Source organism: Squalius cephalus, assembly GCF_949319135.1.
Source record: "Squalius cephalus genome assembly, chromosome: 22".
NCBI lineage: Eukaryota > Metazoa > Chordata > Actinopteri > Cypriniformes > Leuciscidae > Squalius > Squalius cephalus.
This window is the reverse complement of record NC_137143.1, coordinates 32,745,134-32,761,628: the sequence shown is the minus strand read 5'-3', so window position 1 is coordinate 32,761,628 and position 16,495 is coordinate 32,745,134. Positions and strand designations below refer to the sequence as shown.

General features: G+C 38.4%; 1 protein-coding gene across 2 annotated transcripts; it reads left to right on the top strand.

The window, feature by feature from the left end:
* The first annotated feature begins 1,039 nt into the window (after window positions 1-1,039).
* ogal (O-GlcNAcase like) lies at window positions 1,040-16,371 on the top strand. Of its 2 annotated transcripts, XM_079856866.1 has the most exons (16): window positions 1,040-1,290; window positions 1,861-1,912; window positions 2,003-2,100; window positions 2,554-2,684; window positions 3,241-3,412; window positions 5,506-5,604; window positions 5,728-6,006; window positions 6,366-6,461; window positions 7,232-7,455; window positions 8,099-8,273; window positions 10,864-10,949; window positions 11,029-11,121; window positions 11,313-11,383; window positions 11,945-12,065; window positions 12,601-12,724; window positions 15,529-16,371. In XM_079856866.1, the coding sequence occupies exons 1-16, from the start codon at window positions 1,248-1,250 to the stop codon at window positions 15,663-15,665; spliced, it is 2,001 nt and encodes a 666-aa protein (XP_079712992.1). In that variant the 5' UTR covers window positions 1,040-1,247; the 3' UTR covers window positions 15,666-16,371. The 2 variants fall into 2 exon arrangements, with proteins under 2 accessions (XP_079712992.1, XP_079712993.1); XM_079856867.1 differs by lacking the exon at window positions 2,554-2,684 and having other exon boundaries at window positions 1,203-1,290.
* The last annotated feature ends 124 nt before the right edge of the window (window positions 16,372-16,495 follow it).

The following is a 16,495-nucleotide window of genomic DNA, read 5'->3' as shown; positions in this document are numbered from 1 at the left end:
ACAATATCACTTCTATGACAGAACAGTCGTCAAATATGGAACCTTGAGTCTGAGCCTGATAAAAGATTTTAAGCAATATCAGATTTCAAAACGGTTTTCACAGGATGAATTTTGAGTTTTCTAATGCTAATTATGATGATTACTAAAATATGTGATGGAAAAAAAGAGCGCCAAACGATGACAGTGAAGGGGGTAAATTAATTATACTAGTTAAGGTAATTGTACAGGTATGTTTTACCACAGGCATGACAACTATAATGAATCTAAGATACATAAACTAACTAGAAAATGTTCAACATGCTAAAAAAAAAAGTTTAATTTGAAGTTATGCATTGAAATAACTAACTTTTTTATTAATAATTATTTACAATTATTTTATTTATTAATACTGGGCTCTACGTGTATTTGAGGAGAACGGACTTCATACATCCATTAAAAAAAATCACCAAAAAGTCTTGAAGAGGAAAATTAAGATAAAAGGTCCAGCATTTGAACAGATAATTTTGTCAAACATTGCAGATTTGGGCAAATTGAAGAAAACAATAACACTAAACAACAGAATTCATCAAATATCCACTTACTGACGTTTGTCCTGTTTTCCCGCTAAATTGATGTCACGTGCTGACGGGCGTCATTAACGAACCGGCAAAACCTGTAAAATAAATTACCAATTAAAACAATATTCACAGAAAACATGTTTAGTTTGGAACATTCCATGAAAAACAGGAATACATATATTTTCTGAACAAATGGACAGTTTTTCATTGTAGTTTGTGAGGCGCCTGAGGAAAACGAACATCTCAAGCTAAAGCAGATGGATGATTTCAATTCACCTTTATTTTTACTTAAGTTTGCCATTTACAAGCATTTCTAAAAGCAAATATTTCATATATCTTGATTCACTATTGCTTTTATCGACATATTTATCGTTTATTTGTGTGGAATACCTTAAACTGCTGTAGAGTTGGGCAGAAAGCGGGCTCGCGGGAGGGCGGGGCTACGCACATGTGGGCGGGGTTTATTTGACAGCTGAGAAACCGCGCATGCGCGAACGTGTGACCACGCGTACAATAAGGAAGCGGAGAGATTATAAACATAAACATCAATCCAAACAGCTGAGTGTGTGTCAGCAGATCCAGAAAGATCGTCGAGCGAGTTCAAACCCATCAAAGAGCACAAACAGAGCTGCATGTGGGTCACATCTCTGACTGATCAGCTCATATCGATCTGCTGCAAAACCAGGAATCATGTCCAAGAAATCCAAGATTTTCCTGAGTGGAGTGGTCGAGGGTGAGCCACTAATAACTTGATGATATAAATAACTAATGTTAAGCTTAATGCGTTTATACTGCGAAATGTTTTTTAAAAATTTACTGGAGCGCTAATAATGATGATAATAATACCCAGAATGAACCACTTGTATTATAATAATAATAATGTAGGACATATAAAAGAAATACATTATAAAAAACATTTATAGTTTAATATAATTATAATAATATAATTAATTTAATTTAATATTCAACAATATTATTGATCTGCAGAGCGGCTATATATATATAAATTAACTAAATTAAAAACTTTTTACAACAATAATGAACCACCACTGAACTGACTTAAGCTGGACTGTCTGTCACACTATTTTCTATTTTCTTCTAGACACAAACTCTGTTGCATTATTTTCCTGTAATCTCAGTAAAGCTGCTTTGAAACACTCAGTATTGTAAATAAAGCGGACTCGACTATAGAGTATTACACGTCATAAATACACAAAACTGCATTTCTTTAGAATTTAGTGGTAATTTTGATTGAATGTATATTGAGGCGTGCCTGTGATCATGTGACCTTTGTGTATTGCAGGGTTTTATGGGAGGCCGTGGACTATGAGCCAGAGGAAAGAGCTCTTCAGGAGGTGAATAAAGCACTGTTATCAGATGTCATCATGTGTTATCAGTTCATTTATCTCACCTGTGTGCATGTGATGATGTGTGTATCTTCCCAGGGAGCAGAAGTGGGGCTTGAACGCGTATCTATACGCTCCGAAAGATGATTACAAGCATAGGATGTACTGGAGAGATCTGTATTCCCTGGAGGAAGCAGGTGACGGCGAAACTCGAGCTTTAAAACCAGTAAAATATGTGCATTCTGTGCATTTACATCGTCTACGCCAGGGGTCGGCAACCTTTCTGTCATAAAGTGCCATTTTTTAAGTGTAAATCACTGTTTTAAATAAATATTTCATCGGAATGGTGTGAAACTTGGTGAATTTAATGGCATTTTGACAGAAAAAAATAGTCACAAAAAAAATAGTCACACTTGTGGTCTTCGGTCAGAAATGAATGGGAAATCGACAAAAAAATAATAATAATAATTTCAATCTACAAATTGGACACAATGCTGAAAAAAAGTTCACTGCAATAAAGGGATGACACTCTTAATCTACGCTTTCATTCACACGGCTTACATTGCAATGCTCAGTTATCAGCCCTGTAAAGGCGTGACTGTATCAGGACAGGCGTATGTGAAGATGAACTCGCTGATTGTGTTTTACAGAGCATCTCATGACGCTGATCTCTGCTGCTAAAGAGCATAACGTCGAGTTCATCTACGCTTTATCACCCGGGCTGGACATCACCTTCTCTAACCCTAAAGAAGTGGCGGCGCTCAAGAGGAAACTGAGACAGGTGCAAACATCGACTCATATTTAAAGTCTCCTTCAAAATGTTCACATTCATCCAAGGTCAAACACACTTTAATCTCCTCATAATCTCCAGTGCAGCGTCAGCTCTTTCCTCTCAGTGTCTGAAACGCTTCCTTTGAAGATTCAGTCTCTCTAAGCTCCGCCTCTCTGAGAGCTGCTCTGCTCTGATTGGTCAGAAACCAAATGCTCATTATCATATCTGAATCTCAGCTCTTGATCACAGTGATGCGAACAGTGACGATGGCGTGGGTTTCACCGTATCAATCTCAGAAAACAGCGTCTTCTCCACATGAACAACATGAACCAAACTCTTCCAGTCTCAGATACACTACAGTGATTGAGGGCGGGGCTAAGAGACGCTGCTCAGCCAATCAAGACCAGAGGCTGGCATTATGCTAATTAGCTACAAACCTACAGGATGAGCAGGAAGTGAGACTGAATTACTGACGACTCGTTTCAGTTCAGAATTGAATTCCAGGGCACTTGAACATCAGTTATATTATCTGTGTTTAATAACGTGAGTGTGTTTGTCCCGGCAGGTGTGTGAGTTCGGCTGCCGGTCGTTCGCGCTGCTGTTTGACGACATCGAGACTGAGATGTGTGCCTCTGATAAAGAAGCGTTCAGCTCGTTCGCTGAAGCTCAGGTGTCCGTCACCAACGAGGTGTTCCTGCACCTGGACGAGCCGCACACCTTCCTCTTCTGCCCCACCGGTACAGCGCCGCTTCACCACAACTGCAGCTCACTGACAGAAAACACTATAGAACAGCCTCATTCACTAGTCATTTACTTTTATTTAAGCTTTATTTACCCTAACCCTAAACCAAGGCAGCGTTTCTCATTTTTGGTTAGTTTAAGTTGAAGTGCTAAAATAACTAAAACTAAATAATCTAAAATAAAAAAAATTATTAAAAACTATGTAGGTATTTAAAAAAATACAGCAAAATTACTAAAACATTAACTTAATTTAAAATGAAAACAAAATATAAAATCTAATTCAAAATATTAATAAAAACTATAATAGTATTTCAATGATGGTAAAAAAACAAAACTAAATTTAAGGGAAGGTAAAACTTTGTTTATCCCATAATGGAAATTTGCATACTAAACGTACACATACAAACATACACACATAATAATTTAAAATCAAATAAACGTAAGTCAAATAAATACCCTATAATGCAGTATATCGCATATCAGGGTTATTATCGTTAACTAAAACTATAGCTAAAACTATTAACATTAACTAATATATTAACATTTCTGTTCATTGAAATGAAGCTGAAATAAAATAAATATTAGTTGAAAAACTTAAACTAAATGATCATTAGAAATGGTGCCATGGCAAAAAACTAAAATAATAAGTGGAAAGCACCATCATAAATATTATAAATAAAATTAACTTAATAAAATAATGAATAAATAAATGAATTATAATAATAAAATATTAATAAATGATAACAAATAAAAAATTAAAATAAATACTAAACCTAATTAAAACGAAAATAAAATAAACATAAATAGCAAAAATATAATAAATGATAAAAAAATCAAAATGTTATAACTAATTAAAATAATACTTTAACTAAAACAAAAATAAATTAAACATAAATAGCACTACTTTATATATATATATATATATATATATATATATATATATATATATATATACAGTGCTATGCATAAGTTTAGACACCCATGCTAAAGTTGACTAAAAAGAGGAATAAAAAATCATCTTTTGGAAATTGAACTTAATGCCTTAATTTAAAAAATGAGGAAAAATCCAACCTTTAAGGACACCAATTTTCTTTGTGAATGAATAATGTATCGTAAATAAATAAATGTTCTTCCTTAAAATACAGGGTGCATAAGTTTGGACACCCCTATGTTAAATTCCCATAGAGGCAGGCAGATTTTTATTGTTAAGTATTTTTTTTTTTTTTTTTTTTAGGATACTATGCTTCCTGATAAAGTTCCCTTGGCCTCTGGAATTAAAATAGCCCCACATCATCACATAGCCTTCACCATACCTAGAGATTGGCATGGTTTTATTTCAGTTAGCCTAATAGCTGGTTTGATTTGCATTGAGAGATGATCTTATGGAAAGTACTCCATGCCAATCTCTAGGTATGGTGAAGGCTATGTGATGATGTGGGGCTATTTTAATTCCAGAGGCCAAGGGAACTTTATCAGGATGCATAGTATCCTAAAAAAAAAAAAAAAAAAAATACTTAACAATAAAAATCTGCCTGCCTCTATGGGAATTTAACATAGGGGTGTCCAAACTTATGCACCCTGTATTTTAAGGAAGAACATTTATTTATTTACGATACATTATTCATTCACAAAGAAAATTGGTGTCCTTAAAGGTTGGATTTTTCCTAATTTTTTAAATTAAGGCATTAAGTTCAATTTCCAAAAGATGATTTTTTATTCCTCTTTTTAGTCAACTTTAGCATGGGTGTCTAAACTTATGCATAGCACTGTATATAGATATAGATATATATATATATATGTACACATTAAAATGACAAAAGCACATAGCCAACTGACAGAAAATTAACCTAAATTAACATGAAAACTAAAAATATAAAAATTAAAGCTAATTCAAAATATGAATAAAACTAAAATAACACTGTTGCACGTGATATTGGCCAAACATGTATAGACTCTCTGCAAACATATGGACATTTCCACAGTTCAGTTACAGCTATTATCTTTATCTCTAAAACAGATGTATGAATTATAGCATATTTCCATGATTCTCAGATCATAATGCAGAAGGTAAACTCGTGGTGTATTGCAGATTACTGCGCGGCGTTCTGCTCGCCGAGTGTCCCGCTGTCGGCCTATCTGAAGACGGTCGGAGAGAAACTCCACGCTGGGATCGACGTTCTCTGGACAGGTGACATCATCACGCTTTATGTGACCAACACTTTCTTATTCACATTATTCACATTTGCTAACACTTTACAATAAGGTTCATCAGCTAATGTTTAACGCATGACGTGTGTTTTCTCGGTGTCAGGGCCGAAGGTGGTGTCGCAGGACATCAGTGTGGCGTCTATAGACGAGGTGTCCGCCGTTCTGAGGAGACCCCCGGTCATCTGGGACAACATCCACGCCAACGACTACGACCCGCAGAGACTCTTCCTCGGACCCTTCAAGAACCGGCCCACAGAACTCATCCCCAAACTCAGAGGCGTCCTCACTAACCCCAACTGTGAATTCGAGCCCAATTTCGTTGCAATTCACACTCTGGCCACATGGTGCAAGTCCAGCTACGCTCACAAAGACGTTCCTATGGGTAAAGATGACTCGTGAAATATGATACATGAAATATACTTTGTTCCTGATAAGGGAAATTTGTAATGGACTCCATAGCCAGCATTTCGCCAAAACCCGATACATTAAAAGATTACGCAAAATATTCATACACACCATACACATAAAATAAATAGACTTCACTAATTTCTAGTACAGACTGATAAAAAAGGAACGTTTTCCTTTCAACTCCATAAAACCACAATCTTCGTAAAAAAAATACACACCCAATTAGCACGCTTGTCCCACGGAAGAGATTTGTCTATATGGTGGAAATGTACGAGAGCGTTACATTTCCCCTCGTGTGCTGATGTCTGTCGCTGTGATGTCATCGCTCCACAGATGGAGACGACGGGTCGGACTACAACCCCCATGATGCTTTGCAGCTCGCACTCACTGACTGGCTGGTGGAGTTCAGTCGAGCCAATCAACCTGACGGTAAAAACACAACTCTAGTTTGATCTCTAACATCAGGGTTGCTATCGTCAACTAAGACTAAAAACAACATAAATATACATTAACTGAAATAAAATGTAAAGTTATTTTGCAGAGGCAACATTTCATTGAAGGGTAACTTTGCCGATTTTCCACCCGCTCTGTATTGTCACTGTCAGTAGTATATGCAAATAAAGGATGTTTACTCTTCTCCATTTTACCTGGACTGAAGAGTTCACATTTATTTGTTAGCAAAAGTGTGCCGATGACGTAAAACGCATCACTTAAAGTCCCCCTGTGGTGTAAATCCAGCTTTTAATGTAGTTTATGTGTCTATGTGGTGTTTTTAATCTGCTTTAACTCAAACCATGTGTAAGTTCATAAGTCGACAGCATTGCTGAGTATTTCCTCCTTAAAACTGCAGTGAACCAAAGACAGTCTCAAAAACACACTTTGAAATCGCTGGTGTTTCTGACGTCACAAACTACCTTGTAACCAATCAGATCAACGTGTGATCGTCCACCAGTGGATCTCTGAGCTGAGTGAGTGAGTGGAGGCGGGGCTCATTTGCATATTCATAGCACCACGCATACTAAATGAGGCGAGGGTGTCGAGTTACATTCAAGATATTTTAGGACATGAAAAAACGTTGACACGTCATTTTGGTGAGTTTTAAGGGATAAGATGATTGACTACAGGGGGACTTTAATGCTAAATAAACGTTTTCTTTCATTTTGAGATGACATGTGACTCAGTGCACTGATTGTGTTCAGGCTCTGGCGCTCGCGGCTCTAAACGAGACGAAGAGGAGCCGATGCAGACGGACGGATATGAGCCGGGACCCAAAGACAACCCGCTGTACACGGCCGAGCCGCTGACGCTAGCGGACCTGACGCTGCTAGCGGAGCTCTTCTATCTGCCGTACGAACACGGGCCCACCGCCCTCGTCATGTTGCAGGAGCTGCACTGGCTGCGGTCGGACCTCGAGTCTGAGAAGGTCAGGGTGTGATGATGATGATGATGATGATCCCGAAGTCTCAACACACATGTTTTAACATTCAGGCTTGTTGGTATTTATTACGGGTTCGAGCGTTTAGCACTGAAACCCTATCGCAATTGTTAGAATCGGCCTGATGGTGGCGCTACAGCGGTGAAAAGTATGTAAGTGCTCATAACTCCTAAACCGTTCGTGCTCAAGTGTTTTATATCGTTGGAATCCTTCACTCAAGACGAACTCTGATTCGTCACCCTAGCGAAATTTTCGAGTATTTTGGATTTTTCGAAATCGTAATTCCCCGATCGGGACCAAACCAGCGCAGAAAGAGTCTCTGGAGTCTGATTGTCAATCATTAATTTTTAAAAAAGTTGAAATTTCAATTCATGTCCGCAACGGGACGCCAAAATGTTTGAAGTGGGCGTGGCCTTGCAGCTATATTCTATATTATATTGTATTGTTTTGTAAAAAGCGCTATATAAATAATTGTGACTTGAAATGTGACTATTCTGTATTTAAGATTGCAACAGTTGTCCCGCCCCCTGCTTCTTTCTGATTGGTCCTATGTAAATGTACACATTGAATGCAATGAATGTTGCTTTGGATAAAAGTGTCTTTCAAATGTATAAATGTAAATGTGTTGCAGGGTGAAGAATGGCGACGGAGAGCCGAGAAGTTTGACGACATGTGCGGCGCCGTAGTCCGGATGTTCAACAGACTGTCTAATGTGCCCAATAGGATCATCCTCTATGACCTTTACAATTACATCTGTGACATCAAGAGTGGCGTCACCATGGCCAAAGCATACGTCAAAACACTGGGTACGTGAGACGGAGTGTGTGATCGGTGCCAGTCGCCAGAAGACCAAACCCAACCTTTAAAATTAATAATCGGGTTGACGTCAGAAACCAACATCAGTCAACCCTTTTATTTCCAACCAAAATCCCCCCCCCCCCCGACTGACGTTACTACTTTCTACTCAAGGACCCTGACAGAAATGTAGTGGAGTAAAAGTAAAAAGTTTCCAGAAAAAATAATACTCAAGTCAAGTACAGATACTCAAAAAGTGTACTTAACTACAGTACTCAAGTAAATGTACTTACTTACTGTCCACCTCTGATTGTAATGCATTACTTTTCATAAAAAGTAACTAAGTGACGCAAGTAGTAACTTTTTGGGGTGTAACACAATATTGTAACGCATTACTTTTCATAAAAAGTAACTAAGTAATGCAAGTAGTAACTTTTTTGGGGAGTAACACAATACTGTAACATTACTTTTCATAAAAAGTAACTAAGTATGCAAGTAGTAACCTTTTTGGGGAGTAACACAATATTGTAACGCATTACTTTTCATAAAAAGTAACTAAGTAATGCGAGTAGTAACTTTTTTGGGGAGTAACACAATACTGTAACATTACTTTTCATAAAAAGTAACTAAGTATGCAAGTAGTAACCTTTTTGGGGAGTAACACAATATTGTAACGCATTACTTTTCATAAAAAGTAACTAAGTAATGCAAGTAGTAACTTTTTTGGGGAGTAACACAATACTGTAACATTACTTTTCATAAAAAGTAACTAAGTAACGCAAGTAGTAACTTTTTTGGGGAGTAACACAATACTGTAACATTACTTTTCATAAAAAGTAACTAAGTATGCAAGTAGTAACCTTTTTGGGGAGTAACACAATATTGTAACGCATTACTTTTCATAAAAAGTAACTAAGTAATGCAAGTAGTAACTTTTTTGGGAGTAACACAATATTGTAACGCATTACTTTTCATAAAAAGTAACTAAGTAACGCATGTAATGAATTACTTTTCATAAAAAGTAACTAAGTAACGCAAGTAGTAACTTTTTTGGGAGTAACACAATATTGTAACGCATTACTTTTCATAAAAAGTAACTAAGTAATGCAAGTAGTAGCTTTTTTGGGGTGTAACACAATATTGTAATGCATTACTTTTCATAAAAAGTAACTAAGTGACGCAAGTAGTAACTTTTTTGGGAGTAACACAATATTGTAACATTACTTTTCATAAAAAGTAACTAAGTAATGCAAGTAGTAACCTTTTTGGGGAGAAACACAATATTGTAACGCATTACTTTTCATAAAAAGTAACTAAGTAATGCAAGTAGTAACTTTTTTGGGAGTAACACAATATTGTAACATTACTTTTCATAAAAAGTAACTAAGTAATGCAAGTAGTAACCTTTTTGGGGAGTAACACAATATTGTAACGCATTACTTTTCATAAAAAGTAACTAAGTAATGCAAGTAGTAACTTTTTTGGGAGTAACACAATATTGTAACGCATTACTTTTCATAAAAAGTAACTAAGTAACGCAAGTAGTAACTTTTTTTGGGAGTAACACAATATTGTAACGCATTACTTTTCATAAAAAGTAACTAAGTAACGCAAGTAGTAACTTTTTTGGGAGTAACACAATATTGTAACGCATTACTTTTCATAAAAAGTAACTAAGTAATGCAAGTAGTAGCTTTTTTGGGGAGTAACAATATTGTAACGCATTACTTTTCATAAAAAGTAACTAAGTAACGCAAGTAGTAACTTTTTTGGGGAGAAACACAATATTGTAACGCATTACTTTTCATAAAAAGTAACTAAGTAATGCAAGTAGTAACTTTTTTGGGGAGAAACACAATATTGTAACGCATTACTTTTCATAAAAAGTAACTAAGTAACGCAAGTAGTAACTTTTTTGGGAGTAACACAATATTGTAACGCATTACTTTTCATAAAAAGTAACTAAGTAATGCAAGTAGTAGCTTTTTTGGGGAGTAACAATATTGTAACGCATTACTTTTCATAAAAAGTAACTAAGTAATGCAAGTAGTAACTTTTTTGGGGAGAAACACAATATTGTAACGCATTACTTTTCATAAAAAGTAACTAAGTAATGCAAGTAGTAACTTTTTTGGGGAGAAACACAATATTGTAACGCATTACTTTTCATAAAAAGTAACTAAGTAACGCAAGTAGTAACTTTTTTGGGAGTAACACAATATTGTAACGCATTACTTTTCATAAAAAGTAACTAAGTAATGCAAGTAGTAGCTTTTTTGGGGAGTAACAATATTGTAACGCATTACTTTTCATAAAAAGTAACTAAGTAACGCAAGTAGTAACTTTTTTGGGGAGAAACACAATATTGTAACGCATTACTTTTCATAAAAAGTAACTAAGTAACGCAAGTAGTAAGTTTTTTGGGGAGTAACACAATATTGTAACGCATTACTTTTCATAAAAAGTAACTAAGTAACGCAAGTAGTAACTTTTTTGGGAGTAACACAATATTGTAACGCATTACTTTTCATATAAAGTAACTTTCCCCAACACGGGTCCTGATTGAGCTGTAACGAAGCGTCTGCTGTTGTTTTTCTGCAGGAGGTCGAACGCCTCATCCTGCACTGGCTTTGAGTGACGATCCCGAGCCGTGGGGTTTCAGAGGCGCTTTATCTGGAGAATTCCAGGTACGCTTCTGTATGACACTGACCTTTGACCTGTGATTGGACTTTTTCTGATGGTGTTTGTGTTCCTCGTGATGTTTAGAGGATGCTGCCGTCACACGGGAACCGGGATCTGTTTCGCAGTCCTCCCGCCACACGTGTTTACACCATTCGGCCCTGCACTCCTAAAGATCAGGTGACGCGCTCTTAAAGGGACAGTACACACAATCATCATTGTCATCATTTACTGACCTGCATGCCATTCCAAACCTGTGTGAATTTTGTTTGAAAAATGTTAAAAGTTTATTTATATTATCATAATAATTCCTAACTTTTGACTGGTAGTGCACGTCAATGGTTATCAACATTCTTCTGTTTGTTGTTCAGCCGGAGGTGATGAAGATCTTTAAGGAGATGCAGACGGAGACGCAGCAGAAAGTCGAGCTGGTCGGCGACCGGTGAGAATATGCCAGTTCGTCTGGTTCAATTAGTCGAGTCTCCTTCATTTACACAGCGCTTTAACAATATAGAGTTTCACAGCAGCTTTACAGTGATAACAGGAGATTACAGTAACAGAGAGTGTTTAGGCTTTACAGCAGATCTAGAATAAAGTTATTGTCCAGATAAAGTTAGTTTGATTGATTCACTTCTGTTGTAAAGATCATTAGTTATTAACTTTTAATGTGTTCTGGCCATTCATTTGCATGACAGCAGTGTTTGGAGCTCGAGAACACACACCCTGAAACAGGATCCAATGTGCTAGCGTTGAAAAAAATTGTAAAAATGTGATCATCTCCGTGTAAACTTGAAAAACGTGAATCTGTGAGAACGCTGACGGCGCACATGTGTATCACGTGTTTAGTCTATAGATATGAGTGTTTGAATATATATGTGCGCAGGCGTGTGTCTTTCTTTACAAATTTACCTCAACAAATTACTCGTCTGGCCTTAATTCATAATATAGAGTTTTTTGTTGCTTAGTCACTGAGCGCGTAATGAAAGCTCTGTCTCTCCGTCAGGCTGGTGGAGGGTCACGTGACGCCGACACAGAACTGCAGTCTGATACTGGATGATGCTTCTGGGGTTTGTGGTTACGTGTTCGCCCTCAGTGATGCTAAGACCGCCATGACTAAAGCTCAGGTATGGAAATGACATCTAGATTGATTATAATGTTTCCTTTTACAGTCTTGATGTTGTTTTCAGGCTCTGCTAGAACTTGAATGTTGATTATTCTCCTCATATTCTCCATTGTTGCGGCTCCTCTCTTCCCAGTCTGTCAGTAACGCTCTGTTTACTTCCTGTCTCTATGAAGCCCCTCCTCCTGGAAAGCACACTGTGCTCTGATTGGTCGAGCGATTCGAGTGTGTTTGGGAAATGCTCCGCCCCTTCTTACCATAACCGCCAGTTTAACACACTACTAACTAACTCAACCAGACCCCGCCCCTTTATTCTGCGCATTAATTATTATAATGAGGAATATTGTGACGTGTTCGTTCCCGGAAGAAACTAATGGAGGCGTTTCAGGAGTTCAGAAACACTGACACTGATATAGAGAAGAACTGGAGCTTTTCATGATCGAACACCAACATTACACACTAAACACAGATGAAGATGAGGAAAAGCCCAGTAGATGCTGTTTAATGTCCTGAACTCGGTGTGTTTTTCATGTCTCCAGTATCCAGAGACGATGCTGCAGGATTTCCCATCAGTCATGACTCTTCAGATCCACTCGAAAGTTCCCGATCACAACGCAGCGAAGCGTCTGATTCTACAGGTGCTGTCAGCGCTGAGAGACAGCGGTGAGTTTAACTGACCGACCAATGGCTGACCAGCGTCACACTCACACTCGACCAATGGCTGACCAGCGTCACACTCACACTCGACCAATGGCTGACCAGCGTCACACTCTCAACGCACTCGACCAATGGCTGAACAGCGTCACACTCTCAACGCACTCGACCAATGGCTGAACAGCGTCACACTCTCAACGCACTCGACCAATGGCTGAACAGCGTCACACTCTCAACGCACTCGACCAATGGCTGAACAGCGTCACACTCTCAACGCACTCGACCAATGGCTGAACAGCGTCACACTCTCAACGCACTCGACCAATGGCTGACCAGCGTCACACTCACACTCGACCAATGGCTGACCAGCGTCACACTCACACTCGACCAATGGCTGACCAGCGTCACACTCACACTCGACCAATGGCTGACCAGCGTCACACTCTCAACGCACTCGACCAATGGCTGACCAGCGTCACACTCACACTCGACCAATGGCTGACCAGCGTCACACTCACACTCGACCAATGGCTGACCAGCGTCACACTCTCAACGCACTCGACCAATGGCTGAACAGCGTCACACTCACACTCGACCAATGGCTGAACAGCGTCACACTCTCAACGCACTCGACCAATGGCTGAACAGCGTCACACTCACACTCGACCAATGGCTGAACAGCGTCACACTCTCAACGCACTCAACCAATGGCTGAACAGCGTCACACTCACACTCGACCAATGGCTGAACAGCGTCACACTCTCAACGCACTCGACCAATGGCTGAACAGCGTCACACTCACACTCGACCAATGGCTGAACAGCGTCACACTCTCAACGCACTCAACCAATGGCTGAACAGCGTCACACTCACACTCGACCAATGGCTGAACAGCGTCACACTCTCAACGCACTCGACCAATGGCTGAACAGCGTCACACTCACACTCGACCAATGGCTGACCAGCGTCACACTCTCAACGCACTCGACCAATGGCTGAACAGCGTCACACTCACACTCGACCAATGGCTGACCAGCGTCACACTCGCACTCGACCAATGGCTGAACAGCGTCACACTCGCACTCGACCAATGGCTGAACAGCGTCACACTCACACTCGACCAATGGCTGAACAGCGTCACACTCACACTCGACCAATGGCTGAACAGCGTCACACTCTCAACGCACTCAACCAATGGCTGAACAGCGTCACACTCACACTCGACCAATGGCTGACCAGCGTCACACTCTCAACGCACTCGACCAATGGCTGAACAGCGTCACACTCACACTCGACCAATGGCTGACCAGCGTCACACTCGCACTCGACCAATGGCTGAACAGCGTCACACTCACACTCGACCAATGGCTGACCAGCGTCACACTCGCACTCGACCAATGGCTGAACAGCGTCACACTCGCACTCGACCAATGGCTGAACAGCGTCACACTCACACTCGACCAATGGCTGAACAGCGTCACACTCACACTCGACCAATGGCTGAACAGCGTCACACTCTCAACGCACTCAACCAATGGCTGAACAGCGTCACACTCACACTCGACCAATGGCTGACCAGCGTCACACTCGCACTCGACCAATGGCTGAACAGCGTCACACTCACACTCGACCAATGGCTGAACAGCGTCACACTCTCAACGCACTCAACCAATGGCTGAACAGCGTCACACTCACACTCGACCAATGGCTGACCAGCGTCACACTCTCAACGCACTCGACCAATGGCTGACCAGCGTCACACTCACACTCGACCAATGGCTGACCAGCGTCACACTCGCACTCGACCAATGGCTGAACAGCGTCACACTCACACTCGACCAATGGCTGAACAGCGTCACACTCACACTCGACCAATGGCTGAACAGCGTCACACTCTCAACGCAAATCAGGCAACCGTTTGCCACGAGGAAGGTTAGACTGCAAACAGGGTAAAAATTATTTTCATGATTTATCACAAGTTTTTTCTTTTGTCAGATCAACTTAGATAATTAATGTGGTTCAGATAACTTAATTCTGTTGATTAAACCAATCTCCTTCTTTGTATTAACTCAAATTTTTTATTTAAATGAACTCAAAATTTTAAGGCAACCAGGTAACTTACTTTTTAAGTTAAACCAACAGCTATTGTTTACAGTATGAACTGGGTATCGATTCAGATATCCCGATTCAAAAGGTCTCAATTCGATTCGATCTCGATTATCGATTCGATTCACTGATTTCAGTTGTTCTATTTTCACTGGCCCCAACACAAAGAAAGTAATAAAGGAATAAAATACTTGTTTTTGACCCATTTATCCTTGTATTGTAATAAATAAAGTTATGACACCCAAAATTTTAGGTCCAGTCAAATTACTACTAATATAAATTTCAAAGATTATTAAAAAAAGTCAAGTAAACAGTCAATAAAATAAAATAAAAAAAAGAACAAATAATTAGACCACAAGCAATAACACGAATAAATAAATACAATGGAGCAAAGATACATATGAAATTAATCAGTGCTTTTAAGGTTTTTCAGGGTCTAACAGTTCTCAGGCACAGAAATTAGATTAAAAAAGACTAGTAATACGATTTTTAATCATATAGTTTAATCAGATTTTATGTTCAATGTTTACGGAAATAAACGTGAAAAAGATCGATTTGTGGCTTTTGAGAATCAATATCGAATCGACCACATTTTTAAAGCGGTTAATCGAAGAAAAAAAATAATAATAATTTTGCCCAGCCCTAGTAACTAGTGTGTGTGTGTGTGTGTGTGTGTGTGTGTGTGTGTGTGTGTGTGTGTGTCTCAGGCTCTAAAGGGGTTTTCAGCGAGTTCAGATCTAACGACAGACGAATGTTGGACTTCCTGAAGACGCTGAACGTGTTCCAGGTGCTGAAAGTCGACGGGCTTCCCACAAACCTGGTCATGATGGGAGCGAAACTCTGATGCAATCACACGATCATCTGGCTGTGCATTTATGATTTATGATCTTTGATCAAATCAACAAGTGTTTGTTTGCTTGATTGTTTTGAAAATCTGTATAAAAGTCATTAACATGAGTGATAAATTAATAAATTATTAACATTATGAATCAGTTCTGTATAGCAGGAAGGGACAATCAAACAGTCTCAAATTAATAATAAATCTTTATTTGCATATTCATTTTAATATGTATGTCTCACCATTATCTTTTAATTAATGCCATAATAAAAGACGTATCATATAAACATGTCCAGTGTAGTTCTTACAATAAAAATTAAAAACACTAAAGCCAGCAACGAATAACAAATAAAACACAATATGCTTTCATCTGTTAACATTAGTTAATTACATTAGAACTAACAGTGAACAGCTTTTATTATGTTCATTTCAACATTTACTAATACATTTTTAAATCAAAAGTTGTATTAGTAAATGCACTAACATGAACAATTATATTTGACTACCCTTAATGATGAATAAAAGTATGCAAATATTTTGCATATAGCTAATGCATTAATTAACTGATGTTAGCAAATGAGACCTTATTGTAAAATGTTTTGAAAATCTGTATAAAAGTCATTAATATGCGTGATAAATTAATAACATTATGAATCAGTTCTGTATTGCAGGAAGACACACCTTAAAGAAATCAAACATTCTCAAATTAATAATAAATCTTTATTTGCATATTCATTTTAATATGTCTCAACATAATCTTTTAATTAATGCCATAATCAAAGACGTATCATATAAACATGTCCAGTGTAGTTCTTACAATAAAAATAAAAAACACT